The sequence below is a fragment of the Apteryx rowi genome, unplaced genomic scaffold (assembly GCF_003343035.1).
Source record: "Apteryx rowi isolate R43461 unplaced genomic scaffold, aptRow1 scaffold_9, whole genome shotgun sequence".
NCBI lineage: Eukaryota > Metazoa > Chordata > Aves > Apterygiformes > Apterygidae > Apteryx > Apteryx rowi.
This window is the reverse complement of record NW_020451204.1, coordinates 5,740,427-5,766,758: the sequence shown is the minus strand read 5'-3', so window position 1 is coordinate 5,766,758 and position 26,332 is coordinate 5,740,427. Positions and strand designations below refer to the sequence as shown.

General features: G+C 43.1%; 1 protein-coding gene across 4 annotated transcripts; it reads right to left on the bottom strand.

The window, feature by feature from the left end:
* Positions 1-979: 979 nt before the first annotated feature.
* On the bottom strand, positions 980-26,332 carry PROSER2 (proline and serine rich 2). 4 transcript variants are annotated; one of them, XM_026091186.1, is made up of 5 exons: positions 25,800-26,181; positions 25,599-25,700; positions 17,619-17,834; positions 5,715-5,967; positions 980-4,799 (listed from the first exon to the last, which is right to left on the bottom strand). In XM_026091186.1, the coding sequence occupies exons 3-5, from the start codon at positions 17,796-17,798 to the stop codon at positions 3,805-3,807; spliced, it is 1,428 nt and encodes a 475-aa protein (XP_025946971.1). In that variant the 5' UTR covers positions 17,799-17,834; positions 25,599-25,700; positions 25,800-26,181; the 3' UTR covers positions 980-3,804. The 4 variants fall into 4 exon arrangements, with proteins under 4 accessions (XP_025946971.1, XP_025946973.1, XP_025946972.1 ...); XM_026091188.1 differs by lacking the exons at positions 25,599-25,700; positions 25,800-26,181 and adding an exon at positions 26,252-26,332; XM_026091187.1 differs by lacking the exon at positions 25,599-25,700.

The following is a 26,332-nucleotide window of genomic DNA, read 5'->3' as shown; positions in this document are numbered from 1 at the left end:
TTAACCCAGCCCTACCCTCAAGCCTATTACTTGAGACAAGCTGCACAAAGAACTAGAGGCTCAATCCACAGATGAGTTTAGATGCTTTACTTCCACCGGAGGCATCAGTTACCTTTGGGGATCTGGGCAAAAAGAAGCCAGTGATTCTTGAAGACCTGTTCTTCTGCAGGACTTTTTTTTTTTTTTTTTTTTCCTTTTTTAAATCATAGGTCATTAATTTGGGCCCTAAATTCCCCACGTGAAGGGGGACAACTGCAGGACCAGTTTAACTACCACTGCAGCTATGTAGTATTTCATTAAGGAACCTTTATGTCCATGCTCTAATTGGCAGCAGTAACTACAGTAATGCATGCCAGAGCCAACACTTAGTTATGTGGTCAGAAGGATCTCAGCAATCTTGATGTACAAGCATCCAAATGAAAAGGGAGAAACGCAAGAAAAATGCACAAAAGCTAAATAGCCCTCAGGGGAACTTCCTGTCCTGTGTTATGAGAAAGACTAACATCAGCATGGTCACACCAGCATGGTCGCACTCGCGCATGATAAAATACAATAACGTTCTTGCAAGCACGGAAACACAAAGAGGACTTGCTATTCTTTCATGTATTAAATATTCCCCTTGGAAAAGTCCTCTCACTGTTGCAAAACACAGGGTGGAGGAGAAGGGGACTTTGCCTGTTTAACACGCGGTTCAGCATGCTACTTCCCTCCTGCAAGGACACGGTGATCGCAGTTCCTGAAGCCCCGCAGGGAGAACACACATCTCATAACAAGAGTGTGACATAACCCTCCTTTTTTCTTCTTCCCCTGGGGCAGGATTGAGCCTTGGCTCACAGATCCACAGTTGCAAAGACAACAGTTATTAAATTGGTATTAACTATTCAAAAAAAAAAATCACATCTCTCCTCCCTTATCTAAGACAGATGCATGCTACTGGTGATAAAGGATGAAATTTCACTTTCCATCAGCCATAGTGCCATTGGTTTTATCCCAGTTTAATTAGATGATTTATCAGATTTGTGCAAGACAGTGATCTCTAACACCATGGGGGTGGGGGGGGAAATCACAGCAACATATACACACAAAATAAGATACACAAAATAGAGCTAAATTTATATTATATATATATATGTATATATAGGTTATTAGCAGCTAGACTCTTAACTTCATATAGTACATGGCTTTACTTACTACAGTTTCAGGCACAGTGAAGGTTTTACCAAGGGGATGGTTGCTATTGTGAAGGGCCACAACGAACACCTCGCTCCAGCTCCGCACTGGGCAGAAATCGATGTATCTAATGAGGCTGAAAGTCTCACTTCCCCCCAGTGGAAGACACAGCCCTACACAAAGGATGAAAGAACACGATCTGGCTAATGCAGCGTACTGCAACTCTATACTTTACCTAGTGAACATCTAAATTAAAAATTTTTTAAATAGTGTTATGTTACACAGTTATTGAGTAAGGCTGAATGTCAATGAAACAATTAGTGTCTTTTTTTTTTTTTTTTTTAGCATGGACTCTCGACTGTAAACAACTCATGAGAAGAGCTTGTTACTGGCAAGAAATGATTAGATGTGAAGATTGCTTTGTACACACTTCACCTTTATAATGTAAAATTATCTTTAACAGGATTTAAAAGCACAGGAAGCCATGGAACATTTAAATTTACTCTGAAGAGTGGCACTGTACTATCCACGCGTGGGACTCCTTTGCGGACAGCGTTGCTGCGGGTGCTTGGATTTATGGGCTTCCTCATCCCCCTGGTTTAAGCCTACCGACTCCGATCCTAGCAAGGTAAGCGTGTGCTTTACTTTCAGCACGCACGCAGCCTTTTCTGCTTCAGCGGGACTTCTCACATTTGGTTATGCATGCGTAAGTGCTCGGCCAGACTGAGGACTGGTCACATTTTGTAATTACCGACTGCTTTGCATGGAGCGCCTGTCCCAGTGAGCAACATGATCGCTTACCCTGCAAAGAGGCTGACAAGAAAAACTACATAACAGAACGGAGCCAGATACCGTAACAATGCCGTTAAAAATTTAAGCAGCAAGCAGATAATTAAAAAACAAAACAAAACTTTAACTTCTGAGGCAGGTTGACAATTACGGAAAGATTTTCCTTCACAACAGCTTCATTTACAAGTACAGCTCAGCAAGTTTGAAATACTTTATCACAGGAAATACAACGTTGTTTATCACAGTTATGTCAGAGCTCTTGCATGAAGGGTGTGTTGGTTTCTGTACAGCCACTCCCCTCCCCTTTTCCAAGGCTTATTACTCAGCTTCCAAGGGAAAAAAAAAAAGAGGGGGTTGCTTGAGGCCTTAGAAAGTGCAGAGAACAAGCAAGTTTTTTTTTCCCTTTAGCAAAAAGTTTGAGGACTCTCAAACATGCAGGAGTAACAATGAGGGATTCAGAGGGTGTCGATTTTGGCATTTTGTTTTTAAAATGGCTATTTGTGAGGTTTGGGGATGAAAGAGAAGGGAAGGGAGTTTTCCTCTGGAAGAGCAGCTTTGCCATATACAAAAATCATACCAGCTAACATGTAAATATATTTTTTGGACCATCTTTAAAAGCACATCTACCGAATAAAGGCAAAACGTGCCAACCTGGACCATTCAGGAGCTATAGGCTCTTACCTACCGATCTGTTCTGTAACTCCACTTAGCCTGCAAGAGTTTTGGCTAACTTCTGTCACGTATTGGCAAGGCAGAATCAAATAAGGCTGTCTCCGAACACAGGCTCGCTAGGGCTTTCAAGCTACAGGGAAGATCATGAGATAGTTATTGGAAATAACAGAACTTCATCGCAGCCGTTCAGTGTAGCACAGCTATTGTTTGAAAAGTAACAGGCGCTTCCTGCGAACCCGAATGTAAAAGGCAAGCCTTTTGACTTAAGGGTCTCACGTTTGGTACGAAGTTAACTTGTTCCTATGGCTTCTCCGCTAGTAACATCATCACCGGTCCAGAACAGTTGGGGTTACAGATTGTCAAGAAACTCTTTGGCTGTCAGTGCAAAAAGCGACGCACTGCGCATATCCTTCGGGCCTATCTGGTGCCTTTCACTGGACAAGCAGGTTGCTAGAGCATGACCACGAAGCAGGTGGCCAGGAGGAAAGGCAGACTTCAACTGAAGTGGCAGAACGACGCAGTGGCCAACTCCAAGCTAGGGCTGTTCTGTCAAAGGGAAGGTCAAAATGGAAACCGCCCTCTGTACAGTCTTCAGTCAAGTGGACACAGAGCAAGGAAGGGGAAGATCCCACCACGGATAGGGAAGGAAGCAGAGCTGGATAATATAGACAAGACAAACAGTCACAGAAGTTGGTCGCACTGGTCAAAATTTTCAGTTTTGACGTATCTCGAGCTCCCGTACAGACATACACACATGCGCAAGACAAATGGAGCTCTCATTTTTGGCTTGAGAAAGGTAGAGCAAAAGGAAGATTCTCCATTCAATTTGCTATGTACAACAATACTGCACTGTACACTTCATTAACAGCATCTTTTGCCCTCTGCTGTAGTCCAGCATTACTTAAATAAAATTCTTCATAGTCACAAAGAACAACAAATGAGTACTGCGGTAGCAAGGAGGGTTGAAACCTACCACTGTACATGACTGTACATGTGCCAGCTTGCTGGGTTAAACACTAGCTGTCATGACACAGTATTTAGTACCTCCTTAGTTTGCCTGAAGCAGAGAACTCCCCCTTCTTCCAGTCCATTTAATCCCAATCCTGTTGGGATTGTTCTAGCACAAAGTCAAGCTATGACTTGCCCCCCACTGCCGCAGCATTCCTGCGTGGATTACGCAGTCTCTTTCAGTAGTCCCAGTTTCCGAAGTGCCTCTCTCCTAGCTTCTTCCGTTGAGCCACGTCCAGAAAACCTTACCGTTATCCCTTGGGGTCGAAATCCTGAAGGACGAGGCAGCGAACCCGACCTCCTTCTCATATCCAGGTTTAGATTAGGTTGTTTATGATCATTAAAACCTTTTGCTGTGTTCTGCTGAGTGACCTTGTTAGCAGCAAGAGCCACCTCAGGTTTGACTGTTACAGTTTTGCCCAGAGGAAGGAAAGGGCTGGGCTCGTTTCTTAAAATCTCATGGATGTTTTGATATCCATTGGGAACAGCGTCTGCCTGTTTGGGCTGCATATCATCAAGCTGCTGAGTACCTGGGGCATGATCCACTTGGTCCTGAGCTGGCCTTCCTTTCACCAGACCAAGTTTTGTCAGGGCCTCATAACGTGTCTGTTCAGAGGAGAGATCCCTTAAGGAAGAACTCCTGTTGCGTCCCAACAAATCATTTTTCCGCAGCTTTTCCTCCAGTTCAGCTGCCAGAAAGGCTCCTCCATTGATATTGGCCAGCACCTGAGCTCTCCGCTCTTGCACGTTAACTGCTGCCTTTGAGATGGTCTCGTTGAATTCTTTACCGCTGACATTGGTTATGTTAATGTTGCTTGGAAACCGGTGCAGTTTGGGTGCAGGTGGGGGAGGATGCCTAGGAGGTGCAGGATAATCACCGTTGGATACTAGGGTTTTCTTCCTTTCAGAATTCCCTTCTTTGAGTGCACTGGGGAAGCGCACCCTGCTCTCCATCTGCTGCTCTGACATCTTCTGGGCCATAATAAGTGGAGTGGGGATAGAGCGAAGCAGCTTTGGGTGCTGCACTGGAGGGGGAGGAGGTGGAGGAGGAGGAGGAAGCATCTCACGCGTCAGTGGTGGTGGTGGTACAGGGGGATGTGAGGGAAGTTCAGCAGGTACCGCTGGATTAGGGCTATCAGTTTTCCAGGCAGAATCCAACACTTAAAAGAAAAAACAGCAATAATCTCATTAAGTCCTCACACACACAGAAGAGAATACAAGGCTTTCTTTCACTAGGATTAGCAACCACCAATACTCTCCTCCCCCAAACTTTCTACTCAAACTCAGCCCACGTTGCCAGAAGAAACCATCTTGGAGGAGATGCTATAGTTCAAATTACCCAAGTTTGTGACATATTTGCTGGAAGTCCTCCTTTTGCCATTAAGCCACAATTTGCATGTTGGCATCACTGTGTTTCAATGGCTTCTTCACCTATGACAGTTTTTTTTACATTCTTGTTTTTGATTACAACAGCCAGGAGATGCTGCCTTATCTAACAGAGTATGCACTAAGTGAAAAATCCTCTCTCCAAAAGTGGAGCGAGCCAGCTCTACAGTGAGGAGAAAACCATGCCATACACCCCTTTTCTTGTCACACAGACTTTTTTGGATAGGACCACATGCCTTTAAGTCCCACACAAAGTATCACGAACAATTCACTATCTTAAAGCCCTTAGAGAAGGTCTTAAGAGGTCTTTAAGAAAAAAAAAAAAAAAGTGTGCATAAACACACAGATAAACACTAGTCTGCCTGGTTGCAATGACTCTGTATGATACTCAGTTCTGTTACAACTTAGTCACTGCGTAGAAGATGGAGATAGCAGCCCAGCAACTTAACCACATGCACAACCCCCATGTGAAAAGCTGTGCACAGTATACAGTGACAGGAAGCAATTCAGCAACTCCTCGATCCCAGCGTTAAGTTAAATCACGCTCCTTAGAGCTCCTGGTATGTAACAGAGTCATAGTAGTAAGGCAGTAAAGGAGGCACAGAATTTCTTTAGCTGGTTCTGATAAGAACTGGAATGTGCCAGGGCTAAGTCACAGGGAAAGTCCCACTTTCAAGGAGAGCCACTACCTGGTTCTGCATCTCTGGTAGGAGGGCCTTCATGGTCACTACTGTCAGGTGTGGACTGCACTAAGTCAATGATATCTTCAGTCTCTGAATGACTGGAGACATTTTCTTCTGTTGACCTTGGAGACTGAGAGTGGATGCCACTGTCAGGTAGGACTGGTTCCTCCAAGTCATCGTCTAAGGCATCTATGGTTTCTTCAAAGAACATGAGAACATCCTTCTCTTCATGAGTTAAGTATTTCAGACTCTCATCATCCTATAGGGGAGAAAAAAAAAAAAGCCATACAGATTAAAGCCTCAAGGGCAAGTACAGGCAAATACACTTATAACAAACACAGCACCCTCTTTACAAAAATAAAAAGAGGAAGGATGCAACAGGCACCAATCACATCAGAAGCATCTCGTGCTTGCTGTTTCTCTCCCTCCAATAACAGACATTCGACTACTACAGTGCAACAGAAGCCAGGAGTTTACAGTGAGTTAGTTTTGACTGAAGAACAGTGATAGATATTTCATCCTTTAAAGTATCTAGCTTTAGTTCAGCAGACAAGTGTCCATTTGAGCTGGATGGGACAAATGGCTAAAAAAGATCATAAAAACAGATAAAAACCCAGGCCTGTGCCTTTACACATGATCAGATGGCTTCTTCACACTCCAAGCTGGAGTAAGGTATTTCAGCTGCCGGATGAGGTTCGGGGACAAGGCTTGGGAGCAGCATGCAATGAGAAGGGTGCCTTCAGGACAATCCAACAGATGGGTGGGTTCCCCTTCTGCTCTGGACCAAAGAGGGACTTTGCTGTTGGAGAGGCAGAGCTGGAGCCAAGATCCAACTCCACCACGACAAACTCAGAACTATCCAGAATTACATGGTGGATTACAACAATGTAATATTAAGGAGGGAGAGGATTTATGAACATTTTACCTTTAAGTTATGGAAAGGAAAAAAATTACAATAAATATGGAGATATATTCCCTAGCAGTAGAGTGCCTTGGGTTATTTTCTCCATCAGGAAGCAATCCTATATAGTGCAGAAATGATAAATAACCACTTGGATCATCCAGTCTTCATTTTCTATGAGTCACCGCTCTTTATTAACTTGATTAACATAACATTGCTATGAGAGACTAGGCAGCAGTGTGCAAACTTCCCCCCGCCCCCCACCACCTACACCCTGGGAAACACTCACTTTTCCAGAAGCTTGGAGATGACAAAGAATGATTAGGAAAGGCACCGCGTTAAGACAATGGACACAGGAAAGACTTTTACCCAAGAGAGCTATGTAAGCTCCGGAAGGCAAGTGAGTATTGTTGAAAAGCAAGTGAGTTTTTCCCTTTTCTGGATTGCACTTCTCTCCCACCACGCATATATTGGGATCTTTGCCATCGGTAAGTTAATAATAGGGCACCAGCAAAGCAATAGAAGACAGAGTTCATTCCCATCTCTGCCTTTAGCTTCTCCAGGGATATAATGTTGTGCATGCAGGTAGCAAGGCTTCTCAATGGAGGATCAGGCATTAAGGGTAGCAAATACCTAAAGGTAGGCAGCACAAATATCTAAGAGGTAAACACTTCCTTGCTAGGGCAGCACAACTTGCTTCAAACCCACCGTGCCTGTTCAAATCATCTTACATTAGAAGAGAAAGGAAAAAAAAAGTATGTGCAGCTCTATCTGTTAACTAAAACCCTAGTGCAAACTAAGTTTTACCTCCATCCCCAGCACTAAAAATGGGAACAATGTCCCTCTGTAGAACAGTAATGTCTATAGATTAAGAACTATGAAGTGCTTCATTGTACCAAGTGGCAATTAAGCACTTAAAACACTGTGGATGAGAAAGTAAATGCTTTTGGGCACTTAGTTGCCTTCTCCCATGTGGTCAGCAGAACATTTTCCCTGTAAATAAAATGAACGAAATACAGATCTCACTGCCCTTCAACCATTCTTAGTTCTCAGTCATCTCAGGACAGGTGTGCTTACATGGGGTTGCAATCATGTGAACCCCACCCCCTGCAGTCCTCAGTCACAGCTGGCACAGTTTTTTTGATTAAACAGAAGACTGAGGTCTTGCAGGGAAAAACAAACCTGGTTTCAGTAAGAGTCTCATACCACAGCTCTATTTCTAGAGATTCAGATTTATTGTCATCAGGGTGAACGGGGTTTGATGGCTGGGAGATGCATACAGAGGTGTGGGTACTTGTAACTGAATCTTAACATCCAAAACGTGCTGTCAGAATGGGCAACTTACTCCAGCCTGAGGAAAACTGCTGCAAAACCTTTAAGCTAGATGCCATTAGAAAGTGGTTATTTAAAGCACTAACTTCAAAGGCTGACGTATTCCACAGCTCGCAGACACACATGGCAGAGTTCAGTTTTCAAAGTCCAAGGAAAGTTTTACAGCTGCACTTGAAAAAGTGAAAGAAAGACAAGCCTTCTTTTCTTTCCCTTAATGGATGTTGCAATCTCCTTCCTTCTCCACCCAAATACTCATACAGCTGCTATGCTTAGTAAGTGAGAGAATGGCAGGAAAAGAGCCTTTGTTAGGTAGGTCCTAACCTGAGCCCAACAGGGCTCAAAAAAGCTTTTGCTGTGGCTGAACTCATTGCAACAGCCAGACTTCCACATGCAAAAGAAGTGGGGGTAAGAGGTTTGTGGTGGCAGCAGATCCAGAGTGTGGTGCAGCTATTTAACAGCTCCCACACTAGCTTAACGTCCTCTGGTCAAGAGCTGAGCAAAAGCAGCACGAGAGCTGAAGCAAAGGCTTCTGGAAGCCCTTCATTCCATTCGCTTCCATGCTGCAAGACTGAGCACTTCCGTGCCAGGCAGGATTTGTGGAAGGCTTGGCCAGCAGGGCTCAGCCAAGGTTACCACCCCTCACTGATCTTGCAGAAATGAGCAGGTTCCCTTTCTGTGAAGGATCTGAAAGGAGTTACCAGCCCTTTACAGTTATACCTGTGGCATACCTAGGTTTGAAAGGCCAACCTCATCTCATCTAGCACTTTGAGGAGTACCTGCATGAGGGAAGAGATCGAGATGAACGGCACCATGTTTCCTCAGAAAGAAAAGCGAGCTGCTCTCGAGAATGGGCAATGCTATGGTAGGTCACTGCACTGGGATGCATGGCATCGCACCTGGCTAGAAACTCCATCAGGAAAGGCATGTTTCAGTTGTGAGGATGGGAAATAATTTCATTTTAGACACACAAGCACACTGAAGATAAACCTACCAGTATTCAAGTTGGTCAAACCAAAGGAGCACAGAGAAATAAAGCAAGCAGTGACAGCTATTCACAATCACTGGTCTGAGAACAGGGGTGTATTATTAAAAGCCTTCTTCTCTTACTGAAATTACAGTAGAAGCTTTCAGAAAGATGGGATGAATTTTGTTATGGTACATGGTGCCAGTTATAACAAAGGTTACTGAGTCTATTTCTAATAACTTCATTTTCCACATACTGGAACAGTTCACCTTCTTCCTGGGCTGATTTTCCAGGCCTCTTTTCTGCTTGAGGAATCTGGGTTTTGAGAGGCCGAGAAGGACCTCTTCAGTTACTTGAGCTGTTCCCCTAACACTTTCCACCAACTCCCTACTCTTAACACAAACACATCTCCCATAAACCAAATCGCACACACATAACACCACCCACTTTAAAAGCTAGTGTCATAAGACAGTCTAAGTTTGAAACTTGAAAAGTGTGTCTTCGCTGAGGATTAAAAAGACTGCTTGGACAGAAGAAATTTGGGACACAAATAGCTGAAATAGCCAAGTATGCTCAGATGGCATTAATATTTTAGAGTTCTCTGCAGCCAAACACTTCCTGCCCCTGCCAAACAGGAAAGAGTCTACTATGATGGAGTTGGTTATAAAGAGAAGAGAGCCCGGTTCATAGAAAAGATCCCTTTTCTACCTGTCCAAGAGAGTCACTGGCTATCAGAGGGCCACAGAAAGCTTTAAAACATCAATTCTGTTGCTCACACTGCGGAACGTTATGAAACTTGCCCTTTCTGCCGTACTTCAGTTCTCATCTAGTAGGAGCTGAGCTGCCTCTAATGTTTCTCCAGGGAAAGAGCAGCCAGGAGCTCCTGCAGCTGCCTTATGGTCACAATCAATTAATTTGAAATTAATTTATACCTGAATTGCTTTTTAATGAAGCTGAACTGTTTACATCTACCAACCCTTGAAGAAAAGGGATCGAGCAGAATGAGAGATTGTGCACTAGAACCTGGAACGACTCTGTGTGCATCCGAGAAAAGTTTTTTATGCCACATCCAGTCCCAGAATCCTAAGACTTGCACAGCTCAGACAGAAAACAGAACAGGGGAAAAAAACCAAGACATCTGTAGGGGTTAAAAAAAAAAAAAAAAAAAAAAAGTCTGAAAACTGCTAGAGAACCAATGGTTACATTTCAATTAGCAAAATACCACCAGAACACTGGATTCAACTGATTCAATCATTTCAGAAGGCCAAAGATTTACTAGGCACAGTGCCACGGGGAGAACTGGAGAATGACTGGAGGCTTTGTAGAAAATGCGAAGGGAGCAAACTGTTCCAATAGGTAGGATGAGACCAATAGAGCAGCACTTAGACTCCAGCCTGCTGATAACACAGCAGAAAGGTCTACTCGGGGGAAAAAAAACCAAAACAAACAGCCTGCACGCAGGAACAGTATCGGAACAGGTACAAAAGCTTCAGCGAGCAAGAAAAAAGGAAAGTACTTCTGATTATATTTATAGAAAAGGGAAACAGAATGGATTGTACAGATGCACTGCTTCGGTTGGAAGCAAGTGAACTGGAGATAAGAACAAGAACTACTGTACAGGATCAGACCAAAAGTCCATTTAGCTCGGTATCCTGCTGGCAGCCACCAGTAATGGATGCATGGCATGGGGGGAAAAGGGGAGAGCACTGCTGTAAGAAGTGGATGGATTTATACTCTGGTCCCCATCCTCCCAATTTCCAGCGATACATGGCTTAAGGACTTTCCAGTTGCAACCGCATCTGTGTATTTAACAGCCCTTAATGAGCTCTTCTAGCACGAATTCATCTTATTGTTTCAGCCCATTTAAATGGCTGGCATTCGCGGCATTCTGTGGCAATGAGTTCCCGAGCTTAATCGTGCGCTGTGTCCAAAAGTACTTCCCTTACAACCCACTATCTGATGATTTTGATAATGCCATTTCATTTGGTAAAGAGGACTATAATATTGAATGCGGTTTTCTTCAGTTTATTTAACATAATTGTACCTGTGCGCTTCATAGTAGTCAGTTATGACCTGTTGATTATATGCTTTGCTGAAACAAAATGATCTAAAAATATTTCAAGAATAAGCTAAAATTAACATTATAAGGACTAATTTAATCAGTCCCTAACATACTTAAAAAACAAACAAGCAAAAAAGCTAAAGCAATCTGAGAGCTACATAAACTTTGAAGACATCTCTCTGGTTATCAAAGTTAGGCTGATCAGCTTGTAACTTCTTCCTTTTCATTTTTTGTTTTGGGGAAATATTGAGGAAAATTTGGAACGACTTACAGGCAAAAGCCACTAACACAGTTTCTACAAAATCAAGTCATTTCACAGCAATCTAATTTCTCCCGAGAGGGTTACTGACTTGGCTGATAGGTATAAGCACAAGGTGTAACAAACCTTGACGTGGTCCCAAACAATATACTCACTGATGGGTAAGGAAACTAAGCCTGGATGAAATTACTAGAAAATGGCCGCATAACTTGGGGAGGAGAAGTGGAAGCGAAGGAATTGTTATTTTTGAGGAGTAGCATGATGTATCCAAAATTGGATAATGAAACAAAAGTAGCCCTGGACAGATTTATCCCTACTCCTGCATTATCTCATATGTCACTAACAGTGGTAGAGAATTAGCTTAGTATCTGCTGATGCCCTTACGCTGGCAGATGCTGCTGCAAGACCTGGGTAGGACAGAATAAGATCTTTATGAACCATATCAATGTGCTGGAAGCCCACAAGATGAAATTCAATTGAAAAGCCAAAAGCATGCAAGTGCAGAGCAATGAACAGTTGTCCAAGTGGCAATATAAGGCAGAGGATCTGCAGGTCAGTTTAAGATCTGCTCTAAAGGGGGAGGAAGGGAAATCAGTGCTGTTCAGGTACACAAATGTCATTCTGGGATATATTAACGAGGGTGATGAAATAGCATCGCATCCTCACTTAGAGCACAGAGTTCAGATGCAGTCGCTGAACTTGGAAAGGAGGCAGATGAGCTGGGGAGGGTCCGGAACAAAGCAAGAAGAGCTCTGAAAGTATAGCTTCACAGGAAGCTTGAAAGAATGGGGTACATTACATTAAAAATGGGGAAGAACAGGTGGTAGGCAGTCATAGCCCTGTATGTATTTTGATGCATAAAAAGCTGATCACCAGTTTCATTATAACAAGCCTTCTCTAGGTCCACTGGAGGGGAGACAAGTAGAAGTCTCCCTTGAACAAGGAAGTCCCAGAGCACTGGGACAGCTGCTTTGGAAGTTCAGGAATGGCGATCAGGGAGGGTTAAGGACAGAGCTACCCACCTGCTGGAACAACCTAGTATCCACTAGAGCCTGCTTTGAAGCGAGAGTGATGCCATTTATAGTTCCTAAAGGTAGTTTGCACCCTATGCGACGCAGTAGCAACATTCACACCAGCCCATTTTCCAGCAAGGCATCATTCCTTGCTGGAAGACAGGCTCTTTACCCCAATTCTGCAGTCAGGGTCCACAGCAAGTGCTTCTCAAGCTCATCTCCCTCTTGACTTCTTGCCCTGCTGCTAGCAACAGTGACTCAGTTATTTTTCCAATGCCCATGTCTTCAAAGTCATATTAATATCAATTTAAAGTGGATGAAGCATGGCGCTCTCCACGCCCTGTAATGAATGCCTGTCACCTGCCCAAAGGACAGCCGTACCCACAGAAAGTAATCAAACAGAAAAATTCTTCTCATTTTTTGTGCATCTTTATTTGGCAAAGTATTTAGACATGGTGAAAGAGGCTGCATTACAGCAAAGCCTGCAGAATATCAGTAGCAAGGGGGGAAAACAAAAACAAAGAAACAAAAAAACCCCCCCCACACAGATTTTATGAGAGGAGTCATTCTCAGATTGGGAAGGCAAAGGCACTGGGTCAACACACATACCAGCTCTCCTTTCCCAGTAATTTCTAAAACCACACTGACTCACAGGACTTCTCTAGAGAGGCTGGGACAAAGATATAGCAACAAAGTGCACTTGGAAAAAGTCTGTTGCATTTGAATTATCTGTACTGATCCAAAAGGGATAAAGGTCATAGCAACTAATTTCTAGGCTCCAACGGACATTGTAACTGCAAAATGACCCCAAGTTAAATGGCTGAGTAGTGGGAAACAGGACACTGAGCCAGATCAAACTACTCAGACAGATACTCTTCATATTTATTTAACCAATGTTCAAAGTGTCACCTGTACTATAAAAGGTGGTGGGGACAATCTATTTCCAGTAACCAGGTATCATGTCTTGCTAGAGCTACAGAACTGCAAAGAAAGCTGGTTTGAAGAATAACAAACAGAAAGAAATCAAAATATGAAAAGCCATCAGAAATGCCATCCGAAAGATGGAATACTATACAACTGCTTGGTAATTCGGCACATAATTGAAAAGCAAGCCTGTTACAAGCAAGATACCTTTTTACAGTCCCAAGCCTCTTCCAATCTCAGCCACCTGATCAGTGACCAAAAGAAACAGTCACTTGACCAAATCCTGGCAGTCAAGCCCACCCCCAAAGAGTGGTGGCTAATGGTGGCATTCACTGAGCAGCTGTCTGAACAAAAGGCAAAAAAATAAAAGAAGTACAGCATGGTCTATTGACAGTAATAAGCAGCCGATGAACACTCACAGTACTCGTAAGACATGTCCACGTAAGTAAGGGAAGGACTGAAATCATATCAGCAGATCCAAAGCACCGATATAACTTCTTACTAATGCAGTCCCAAGTCAGCACAGCTCACCTGAGGTACACCCAGCACCTTCTGGTATGGCTTCAGCAGGTGACAATATTAGCATAGCATGTTATTCACACCTAGAAACTACAGCAGTTACTCACTGCCAGGGATAGATACACAGTACAATTACAGGAGTGAAGCAGTGAAAAAGAAGGCCTGGCTTTAAGAAGTCAGCCTGTGTGTATTTGGTCTATGGAACAAGACAAATGGCTCCAAAAAAGCTAAGACCTAGTTTTATCTCCACATTATGTGTCCTTAAATTGCCGCACCTGTATTTCACTGCAAGTTAATTCTTACAGCAGTGTAAGAGAGAATATCATTCAAGAATGGCTTTCAGAAGTCAGAATTCGCAAGCAGAATAGAGTAAGGTTGTTTACACTCCCACTCGGATAGTGCAATGGATTCCATGTATTGAGAAGTAAACTTCTCTCACACCTTTGCCAAGGATATGTTTAGACACCAGCTTTATTAAAAAAGGCCAGGAGATGTGTACAAGTCTGTTCTCACAAATAAGAACTTTTATGGTCATAAGATACAGTAAAAAGAAGGGGGAAGAAACCCTAAGTGGTGGCAGGAGACATCAATGCAAGCATTCTTCCCATCTAAACATAACATCTTATTTGCATTTGTCATCAGCTGCTGTGATAAATTTAGCAGCATAAATGCAAACCTGAACATCTAACATTTATATGGAAAAAAATTCTACTGCAAACAAGATCGGACAGACACTGGCACCTTGTTTGCGGTTGAAAAATAGTATTTTGCTTTAAGGACTGCAACTATTGTCAAAGATTAACTCAAAGCACCATCATGTAGAAGAAGCAGCTGAAGCTGAGAAATCTGGCAAAATGAAACCAAATTGACAACAGCTGACTGGCAAAAGCCAGGCTGATTTAATTCTGTTGTTTTAAGCTCACTTCAGCACATGGGAATTCATGCACATCTCCTAGTCATTCCTAAACTGATAACCAGTCCCACAGCATGCAATGCCAGTGTAGACACGCAGCAGGCAAAACAGCCAACAACCAAACCAGTTCTAAACAGCCGGCGTGGGCTAGAGCCAGTCCAATTGTTTGTCTCCGTTATCACTTCCCCAGGTTTGTTTGAATTCCACAGAGATAATACAAAGGTTATATTTGGTGACTAATGTAGGTTGACACTCTGAGAAGCCTAAGAGCCTCTTTCTTGTAGTCAAATAAGAAGAAACCCGCAGCAACACTGGCAAGCCATAAAAGCCACTGCTGCACTTTTTCCCCTTTGCAAGGCCATAACCAGAATTCAAAACAAACCCTGAACTTCCTTATTGTGTCTCTAGTTGACTAGATCCACAAAAGTGATAAATGAAGAGGCAGGGAAGTCTGCAGCTGTTTCTGTTTCAGACCTAAGAAAAATCTGGTGTGCCCCCCAAAAATGTTCCAATTTACCTCCTTTCTCACAGTTGCTCTAATAAGAAATCATTTGTCCACACAAACTTACCTATCCCTTCCTATATCATTAGGACATCAAAACTTGTGCACCTTTTGGACCTTTAGAGCAAAGCTACTGAAGCAAGAAGTTAACGTCTCTTGGAACATGTTCCAGCAATCAGTTTTTTCCCCTTACCAATCCCCGATCTACTCAGTAGACTGCAAAAATCCTGCTCTTAATATACAGTCACACAAGGATATATATATATATATATATATGTATATATAGAAATATTGAAAGAATACAACTCTTTATCCTGAGGATATCTAAAGCCTGTTTCAGTGCTGAACAGACACAAGGTATCAGCCAGCAGAACAATAGTTTTCTTAAATCTCAAATCTTTAGTACTTCTCACTTTTCCTTTTTGCAATCTGGTTACTCAACCACAACTGGCAGAACTTCTTTCGCATTCTGTTCCTCGTGGACCTCCCCCTCAAACGCAAAGCGGAAATTACAGCTTTATGGAGAASAGAATGTCAGGAGTTGTATTTCTCTTTTTGTTGAAAACTCAGGGAAAATAGGTTGAAATACAGGCAATGGATTCCCTTTTCGAATCCGATGAAATCCAGGAGAGCAGGGCATTCCCTCCCCTCCTCAACAAGTGAAAAGGAGTCCCGGTTGCCCAATCTGTTATGCCACATATGCTAGTCTTCCGCCTTCTCAGCCATGCCACCCACTACGCTGCTGGAAGAGCTTCTACTGATGTCACGGAAAGGAATCTGTGGCACTAAAATTAATCTTTTCAGCACATGCTTCAGTTTCTGCATGCACAAACCCATACAAGACACTGCAGGACTACAGACTTTGGGAGCTGTTTTAGCTGACGCACAAGTCTCATGGGAACTGCCCAAACCTGCAGCCAACTTTTACTCCACCTATAAATCACTTCATTACCGATTAGGAAAGGTTTCTAATTCCAGCTGATGCATCATCACATGGATTATCACATGGCAAGACTCAGTTAGATTAAGGTAACCTGTGTCACTTCCTAACACAGGAGACTCAGTACGCAACTGCACAACATGCCAATTTATACATCGCCTAGTTATTCAGTACTGATTTTTTGAATGACCAGTCTAACACCTGCTACCACAGCTAAGAATAAAACCCTCTGGAAACATGACTGGCTACTAGCTTGAGACACTGGAAGACTAGAGTCAACGTACTGCATAAAATTAACTTGTAATTCTTTATTAAAAAAATGCAACTCCCACTGCAATTCTAAATTTTAATCGGTTTCCATATAATAAACAACATACTGTGAATACCCAAGTCAAAAACAGTATAGCTAGCTCTTCCCTCCACCCCCAAGCCTTCCTGACTTGTTTCTAGGGCAGATCAGAAACAGCTAAGGGACTAAATTTAGCAATATTTTTGTGTTTTAACTAGCAATACAAACAGCAGGATACAGCAAAATATTAACTAAGCTGTAATATTTTTATTAGAAACAACCAAGAAGGAACACCCTAAGAACTACCTCCAGTTACCAAAAAGTTTGAGAAGAAACACAAAACACTAAGCATTTCTGAGGTAGACAGATAAATACGGGTATCAACTTGTCTACTTATTTTCAGCACTTATGCTTTTGTAGCAACAAACTACTTTACTAAAAGGAAGCCAGGAGGGACAGCAGAGGGAAAAATATGAAAACAATCTAATTCAGTGCTTTACGCAAGACAGATTGAGGTTCCCACTTAGGAAAAGCATGTTAACCGCAGTGCCCTTTCCTCAGTTAAAAGTGGATGCTTTCCAAATGGCCGTGATAATCAAAGAACATGCAAGAAACCATACCTGCTTTCTAGGCTTGGTCTGTCACAGAGCAAAACAGTACTGCCGAGTTCACTGAATCATCCTGCTAATTGGAAAAAATGCAGGAGCACATCCTACTCCCTCAATTACTCACATACTATTTAAATGGCCACACTCATATTCACTAATGCGAAGACAGCTTTGTTTACGGTGATATATTTGTTACTCACCTAATTATACGAAGGTGGAATAAGCCAAGACCTTTGTTCAGAAGTGTCAACAAAAAGCTTAAGCAAGAAATAGCACAAAGCAGCAAGCACTATCCTCAGATCCTTTTACGAGCTACTGATGCAAGCGAGGGCAGAGATGCTCACTGAACTCCATCCAAGGCACGTACTGGCGGTGGCGCCGAGCTGCCCGGTGCAACGCGTGCTCCTAAGGGCCATGCCCCGCTCTTTGGGAAGCGATGGCCAGATAGAAGCACTCTCCAGGCTACAGACAACCTGACCAGACTAACGAGACATTGCACCAGATCACAGCAGTTATTTCTGGCCTCCCAGTGTGTTAGCAACCGGGTTGCTAATAGCAATTAGCAACCAACCACTCAAGACTAGAATTGACAAAGATCAACATTTAAGAAAAAAAATACTGTGATGCAAACCAAGCTACTGATGTAACTTGTACCATTAAGCATAAGGCTCATTAAACACTTACCAAGGCAACATTTCTGCACCTAGCTTGGGTGCTGCGATTCTCCACATTGCCACCCCTCTCCATGCTCCCAAGCACATGATTTGGAGAGATTTCGGATGCCATTTCAGAAAAGTCTGACAGGAGATTTCTAGGCATCACACCCTCTTGACTTATTGATCCCGATGCAGTGCAGAACGTCATCAGCGTGTTACGTAGGGCTGTAAGCTGTATTCATTTCTGAAAGCAGAGAACAGTGTGTTATATTTAAATTCATTTTTTAAAATACTTTAAAGGGCGGGGGAAACTAAGTAGTAAAAGAAAAGGTCCTAAGCAAGGTAATAAAAGGCCTACGTTCAGTGGTCTAGAACACATGTCCACCACCTATGGACATCTTAAAAAAAAAGAAAAGAAAAGAAAGAAAAAAAAAAGAAAAGGTCTTATTCTAGAAGGTGATCTAATAAAATCTGATATAACGGGGCTCTGTATCCCACCTCACACGCCTCCAAACCAGATATCTCCATTTACAAGCATGGACCCTACATACACACCTGTCCTACAGATTCAGTTTGGGTTTTCCATTATGATACATCATTAACAGAAATAAGATCCCACAGGTTGAAAGACCTACTGCCTCTGCTTCAACACCTTCATCTTTTATGAGCTTTTAGGCGAGGTTTCTATTTATCAGACCACATAAGGGAAACAGTCTAACTCATTTCCCAGCACGGTTGAGGTTAACTCATTTGTTGGTCAAGTGGTTTTATGCTGACTACTTCTGGTGAAGAGATCCATGAACAGAATGGAGTGCCATTTTTATGCCAGCACATTACATAGCAAAATTGCATTTTAAAAGCTTATAGAGCTTTTATTTCACTCAGCCATGAAAAAAACAGCACTTGCACATTTGGAAGAGGCTTAGGGGAACAGACATACAACAGCATTTACTGGAGGCAGAAGCCACCAGTTTTTTAAAGGCATCCTAATGTTCAGTTTTGTAATACCTCTCTGATTTGTTATAATCTCCCAAAACACACTGGCAGAATTTTTTCCTCCATTCTCAAATTACCACGAAGACAAAAATCACCCTTTTGCAGTAACAGCGCAAGCTGGGGGAGGGAAGGAAAGGGGGAACCTCAACTTGCTCCAACGCATTCAGACATCCTTCGCAACATGAACTTGCATTATACCACAGGGTGAAATGCCTCGCTCTTTGACAGCCCTTCTTTCCAACCGTCCTGCTTAGGAAATAGCAGTGACATTCCTCAAAACAGTCAGTTCTGAGGTACCGCATTATACGCAACAAGCTGGCAACGGGATACCGTTACCCCGACCCTGCACAAACAAAATGAGATGGTCCTGCTTCCCAAGTGCTTCTCCTTTTATTATGGTTTGAGAGGTGACATGAGAAGCAAAGTCGAGTCTGCATTTCCAATTCAATTGGATTATTTCTCCTTCCTCCCCAGCCCTGTCAGCTCAGGGCTGGGAAACCAGAGCCTCCCGGTAAGCTGATCGGTGTTTCATAGCGAGGAGATAACATCTACCAATACGGAGCAACAATTCCACCCTGCTGATCGCTTCCTCCCTGGAGAGGGCTATGACATTACTAGAGGTACCTACGAGCACTCCCTCATCTACGCCAACATGTGTTTTGCGGGAAGGCTCCCACACGGTGTAGCTAGGCAGTAGTCCCGCCAGTCGTACGAGCACAACCCAAGTAAACAGAGCACTGGATTTCCACAACAGAAGGATCTGATAGCCCTTCATATGAACATTAAGTCTAACGATGAAGATTTCAGCTTGCTTTCACGTGGGAAAGAACATCCTTCCTTTCTTCTATTAATAACATTAGCTATAAATAATTACAACGCATCCTCAGGATAATTTTTTTTTGGTGATGCTGCAGAGGTAGAAACACGCTCTCAGTCATGGCGTTTGTAATCACACAAGAGAGGCACACACTAGAGCGCTGCTGCAGCTGCTGTAGCTCTGGTTGCCATATACCTAGGCTCAAACCAAGAAGCTGTGCTACAGGGAACTAAACGAGAGAAAAAGCCACCCGAGCCTAGAACTGCAGTAGTGGCTCCATCTTCAAGAGCAAACGCTGGGGCCTAGAATGGTAGCACATAAATGAAAGCAACAATTTTAGAAGGCAACATTATCGATGAAAATCGTGGCCCCTCTGAGGTTCACAGAAGATGCCCACAGACTTCGAATTTCTTCCCACGTCTTTACAGGTGATGTATAGATGGAGAAGAATATCTTTCCAAGGAGGAAGCAGCGAGAAGTGAGTATTCCTACTGACATCTGGCATAAGGCGGGTATTATTTCTCAGTGGCACTTTTAAGAAGCTACCTCAATCTTTCTCCAGGAGTCCCAGCACAAGTTGAACATGTCATATTTGTTCTGTCCCTCAATGATGCATTATAGACAACGACTAGATTTCCAGAATCATACTCAACAGCTCTTCATGAGCATTTTATACACTACCACAAACCTTTTATAACAAAAGTTCATAGCTCACTGCACCTAGACTACTGCAGACATCAGGGACAAGACCCCAATTTAAAGACTAACCTAATGAAGACTTTAATTCAAGTTACCAAGAAACCAACCAGCAGGCCAAGATTTTGTGGGACGAGAAAGTATTTAAGGGTACTGTTCTGCTTTTTCCAACAGCAAAACCTTGGCAGAACCAGTCTGAGCCTCGCAGTGGGCTATCTGCATACAGGACAGCAGGAATACCCAGATTCAGCAGTGATAAACACTAAAGCCAGAAGCTCTAAATAACAATGAATTACTTTGCTTCCAGCAAGTTCCTGTCATTCATCCTGGAGTTCAAGCTCGGATGTTTCACAAAGCTCCTGAACAATGAACAAACCCAGTGACCGCAGCTGGGTAGGAGCCTCCCACACAAGAGCAAGCAGCAGACACCATGGTGATGGTCCTGCCTTGGTGGTGTAGCTGCCACTTCTTTAGAGGTTTTACTCGCTTCAGAAGCGGCTCGGGAGCAGTGTGATAGACTGAGCCTGCAGACAGGGAAAAACAAAACAAGCACACCTTTCACACCATTTTTAATATGCCTGAAGGGAGAAGCTATTCCTACCTATTTGTACAGCACCTAGCACCAGTGACAGTTGTTTTGACATTGCCCAGCACTGCTGCAACACATACAGCATGTTTTACAGACAAATTCCCTTCCTAACTCCGGATAACGCAGAAGTGCCCTCACCTGTTTTAAGTCTCCTCTGTTAAGCAACTGAAAGAATGCTGATTTAGGATAGAAGCAGCCAAGAATCTAACCAGCTTCAAAAAGACCCTGCAGTACGTTTCTGTGGGATTGCCTCAGTAACCAGCAAGGGTTCAAAAATAAGGCAACCATCCTCAGGGAGGCAGAACAGCAGGACAACAGGCAGCTGCTCCTCTTGACCTTCAGAGAGGCATTAAAAATGGAAGCTGTTCACCACAGGACCTGTTTGTTGGCCTATTCAACACATATTATAGAAATATTAAAGTGTGCTGCCTGTACCATTAGGGATAAAAAAACCAGACCATGACACAAGAGTGCGGAAGTTTTACAGGAACGTAATATTTGGCAAGAATACCCCAAATCTTAGCATAAAAACCATCCTAGAGCAGCTGTGGTTCTACCAGTGCAAGTGATCACTTCCCAGGCACTCCAGAGTTAGCTTTTGCAGGAGATTTAAAACCACATCATTCACAAATCATGAATGTTAGTCACAGGCTAGGAGGAGGAAACTGAAATGTTCTGAAGTTAAATTCTTGGAGGTCAAATTCAGCGTTAAGTTTACTTTGTCAAAGTTAGGTAATTCAGAGAGACTGCACAAAGTTGCTACAAGGTCTTTTGTACATTTTTTTTTTTTTTTTTAATAGTCCTTCTGACTAAGAGTGTCAGAATTGACCTTCAGTGGAGAAATATTTACAGGGGACTGGGATTTCTGAATTACGAGGGGGAAGGGGAAAAAATCGTTTATTAATAATCCTGCTTGAGGACTAGCTTAATAGGCAAAAGATCAATTCCACAAAAAAATGGAAGACATTCAAAGGTCAAAAGTCAACCACTGCATAAGCCAGGAGCCAAAAGCCAACAAACATACAGCATCACCCCATTTACAGCACAACATATTGGAGCAAATACAGTCTACAATTTTTAGAGAACTATCACGCATCCAGAAGGGCACAATATTAATCTTCCTCTCTCTCCATTATACACAATCTCCAGAACAATCTTTGCAAGAAAGTTTCTTAAACTAGTTTTCCAAGTGTAGATTTTACTCTGAACCCATCACACACACTTTTTACTGTTTTTAAACCACCATTTCTCAGTGATACAACTCAAACAGAAGAACTACCCGGTGGACTTCAAGGTTTGTCTCGTGTCAGCTGTGCACACACATGCTAATGCACACGCTCAGCTCCAGGCACACCCTCAGTCTTGTACTCAGCAGCGGTACCTGAGTTTGGAGAGTTAAGCATGTTAGAAAACATCTGAAATTACTCAGAGGTCATTCAAAACCTTACTGTATGATAGGTTTTATAAGAATGATGGTACAGGGCAGATCAGAGACCTGTATCACTACCAGCAGTGGACGCTTAGGGAAGAGCAGATAAAGCAAAGCGAGCAGAAACTAAGAATAACCCATTCATCCTCCTGCAAGTTGTGGTCAGGGGCTTCCTAGAACAGGGCAGGTATCTTTGTATCTAATAACCTAAAACCCTAGAAATCAAACAGTAAATTTACAAGCTGTTCTCAGGTCAACTTACAGCACTACTGTATCTCAGTGCACTTTGCCCAGCCCATTTTAGAACATATTAACTGCTTTGCTTAATCCCATATTTTTCTCTACAAAAAAGCAAAGGAACAATTGACAAGACTCAATGTTTGTGAGCTGAGGGCAGCCAAAACTAGCCAACGCTGTTAAATTCTGAGCATTCTCCGTATCATAAACGGAGATGCTTACCATCCTACTAAAACGCATTAGCAGGTAGAGAACGTGCATCATGTTAATGGGCACACGAAACCTTTGGCCATCCAGGACAGAGTTATGGCTGCTTAACATCCAGTAACCAGGAAAAGTTCCTGCTCTTGTTTAGGGAGCGACTGTCACCATAGTACATTCAACCAAGTGGAAAGACAGCATGGTCCTCAGAGCCACAACCTAAATAATATGAGCGCTAACAAACACGCGGGCTCCCAGAATGCCAGGGACTTCAGTGCGAGCATCCCCAAAATTTGCTTTTAAATCCATTTCCTGGGTTTTTATAGTGCATTTGTGACAATTTTCCAGGTTTTCCCTCCACAGACTTGAGAGCTGCAAAATCCGTTAGTTTCAAAATTAAAAACAAAGATTCTCTCAGGCTTAAGAGACACTGGATGTCATTCATGCAGCTTTCACTAGAACGTGCAAAAGCTGCCAACAGTAAAATAATTAATCCTTCATACATAAGTTTTTAAAGAACTAGACGGGTAAGGCACCAATTGAGCAAAACTTAAATCCAACTGACTTTACTAGGATATTTCATCACATGCTTAAATGATTTGATAAATCGGATCTTAAATTAAATGTAGCAACCCCCTTAGAAAGAAAACAATCACAAACCAACATTTTCCTCACCTCCTTTAAGTAATAATTCAATTATTACACTGAATATTCCAAATCATTCATTGCTTAAAACCAATGCTTAAGGTCGCGTCTTTGACCAAACTAATCCAAGCCTCAAGAGAGCAAAACGAGGGCTCAGTATCATGCTTCATTCTTAACTGGGCTTTCTGGATTTTCAAGAAGAGCCTTTTTAGTTTTTGAGACCCTATAATTCTGGAACTTTGTTACCTCACCTACCAAAGGTGACTACACCAAGGCAAGACAAGAAACCTTTTGCAAAAGTCTAGATAATTATCATCTCCTCATCCTCCCTCTGGTGCTTGGGAAATGCCACTTCTTTTAAAAGAAACACTGGAACCCCAGTACAGGTTTCTGTCCTACCCTTACAGGATTTGAGGACACTCAGCGCGTTGGTCCAGCCTCAAGAGAGGATTTATCCGGGGGGGGAAAAAAAACCTGTAAGAAAACTGTGTCCCCAGTTCACTGCATCAGCAGTAGCTTCAGCTAAATCCTGCTGCACAAAGCCAAGGCAGCCACTGGCAAAGGCTCACACATAAAATAGTAGGTTGAACCACACAAAGATCCCTCAAGTGCTCTCATTTCCCATGCATTTGCAGTAATAGGGCCCCTCCCTGCTCCAACTAAAAATAAAACTATACCCAGTGACGAGTAATTACTCTTCCTTAGATTAATGTCTTACACAAGGATAACGATAAGGCTCTCACTCATAGTCTACGGTTGAGATTTGACAGCCAGCGTCTACTTAAGAGGAAAACTATACACAATACTGTCTAGTCCAACATCACATGGGGCTTTAAACACACCCAGGAGATAGCCGAGGTCTCCTCTGACTTCAGACGTGCTCATGAAAGTTTCAACAAGGAAAGTGCCCAATTCTTTAAGTTGTTCGTTTTAGCACCACCCTGATGTTAACCAGGGGAGATTTCTCTCTAACAACCAACGCTTTGGAAACACGAAGTGTACATCAACAATTTCAGGCATGGACTTCTCTGTAATTAGCCAACTTCTGTCTCGTTACAGCAGCATCACTGGGGTTTAGGGTTTCATTATGTAACTCTAATGGCACAGTCATAGCAAAGGTGAAGCAAATCCTGTTTTACAAAGCATTTAAGAGGGTAAGATAATTTTCAGCCCCCAGTGCTTCTGTGTCAGTCTCGCAGCTGGATTTAGGCTGCTTTCCTGCATTTCTGCTGGTGAGTGCTGTGAGGGAATAGGGAGGAGGGCAGAAGACAGCTGAAGCACAAAGCAGAGAGGTTTGCCTCAAAAAGGAGCTACTTTAACACTCATTTCCTTCCTATACCATAACACAGAGGTCTGTTGACCCAAGGCAGAGCTGAAAAGAGCACTGGCAAAACAAAGCAGCAACTTCTTGCTCCGTTCTTTCATTAGTATAGGGATAATCAATACATACCTAATTGAGAGGGATATCTTGAAGCAGCTGGTTATATTGGAAATCAGAATTTCTCCCCCCACCCTTTTTTTTTAAATTAAAAAAAGGGACTTGATGACAGTATTTGACAGTCCATCCCTGTCTGGCTCTGAAAACCACATTCACAGCCTCCTTTATTCCCATGTTCCAGTATTTTAGGAGGTCAGTCACTCTGAGACCATGTCCACAGCGAAGGAGTTAAGTCATTTCAGGTACTAGAGCCAACCAGCGAGCCCCTCTGCCAGCACTCTCGGTTAATATTTCTCTCAGAGGCATGCATACAAACAAGAAACAGCAACTACAACCGACAGGAGGAGAACAGTTTTGCTATTCACGGAGGAGAGAGCCATAATGCAGAATTACCCCGTTCCTTTCCAATTTCAGCCATTATTTGTACTTCTGTTCAGGAAAACTTGTTACTCATTCACTCTCGGTTTTTACAAAACTGAAGCAAACTCTCGATTAAGAGGACACAGCTGGAAAGTCTACTCCTTTTCTGAGCAGTAATTAGCGTCTTAGCTTGTCTGAGTTGCAAGTGATCAACAATTTGCTGTTTAATCACTAGCTCCCCCCTTACATAGCAGTAATTATTGCAAAGGCAGCAAAAAAAACCCCAGCGCCTGTTCTGTACAGAGGTAACTGTTTCTGTAAGGTGAAGTCCATCCGCAATTATGCATTAGTCAAGGATCTATAAAGAGTCTTAAAGTAATACCTTTTATTAGCCTAAGCCAGAAATTGCAAAAGCTGTAAAGACTCAGACTTATGCCATAAGTAAGAGGGTTTGGAAATAGGTCTTTCCTCTGTTCCCTTCATCGTAAAAGCAAGGGGAAAGGAGAAACATGCTGCTTGTATTTTTGAGACTTTGTTAGAGCTTTAGAGTCCTTGGAGGACTAAAGAAATTGGACAAAGCCGCCCTCCCCCATTTCTTGCCTGTTTTGCATTTGCTGAAGTAGGGGCTGTCTCTTGCTACACCCTTGCACAGGACCCAGCACAACAGAGCTCTATTTCCAGCTACGTCCTCTCGGTGCAATGCTAAGACAAAAAAGCTATTAGGAAAACACGTCCTTAAGAGCCTGGATTACTGCAAAATCCAGATAATGTTTTTAAGGCTGTGGTTGCTCTTACACATACCCGGCCACCCCCGAACTGATTTTTCAGGTGAGGATCTTCAGGAGCAGCAGCCACCTCGCGCCGACCATCTCCGGAGCGAAAGGACACCTGGCGCAGGGCAGGAACGAGATGCTGGGCGCGAGGATCTGCTCCCCTTCAAGCCATTAAACCAGGAGCGTTCAACCGTGCGGGATCAGGGAGCGATGAGAGGAGCAGGGCAGCTCCTTCCCGTCGCCCTCAGTGAGCCGGTAACACCGCCGCGGCCGAACGTTAACAACGCGCTGGTACCAGACTTGCCTGCCCTCCCACTTCTTCGTTTTTTGTTTTTTTTTTGGAAGTTGCCAGCTATTGCGCTCAGCAGCGAGTTGTTTTTAAACAGCGTGCGGGGAGGGAAGAAGAAAAAAGGAAAAAAAGAAAAAAAGAAAAAAAAAGAGGAAAAAAAAAAGAAAAAAGGAAAACCACCCTGCTCTTACCTCAGCAGCGGGGAAAAGACTAAAACTTTTCGCAGACGCTGCTCTCGACTCTCCCCCCCCGCAGCCGAAGCCGAAGCCGAG

What these genes read in the sequence shown, in the direction of transcription:
- PROSER2 (XM_026091188.1), bottom strand. Translation starts at nt 17,798, where the DNA reads ATGACGTTCTGCACTGCATCGGGATCAATAAGTCAAGAGGGTGTGATG. An exon ending in GGTGCAGAAATGTTGCCTTG is followed by an intron (nt 5,968 to 17,618) that starts GTAAGTGTTTAA and finishes TCTCCCCTATAG; the next exon opens with GATGATGAGAGTCTGAAATA. An exon ending in TACCAGAGATGCAGAACCAG is followed by an intron (nt 4,800 to 5,714) that starts GTAGTGGCTCTC and finishes TTTTCTTTTAAG; the next exon opens with TGTTGGATTCTGCCTGGAAA.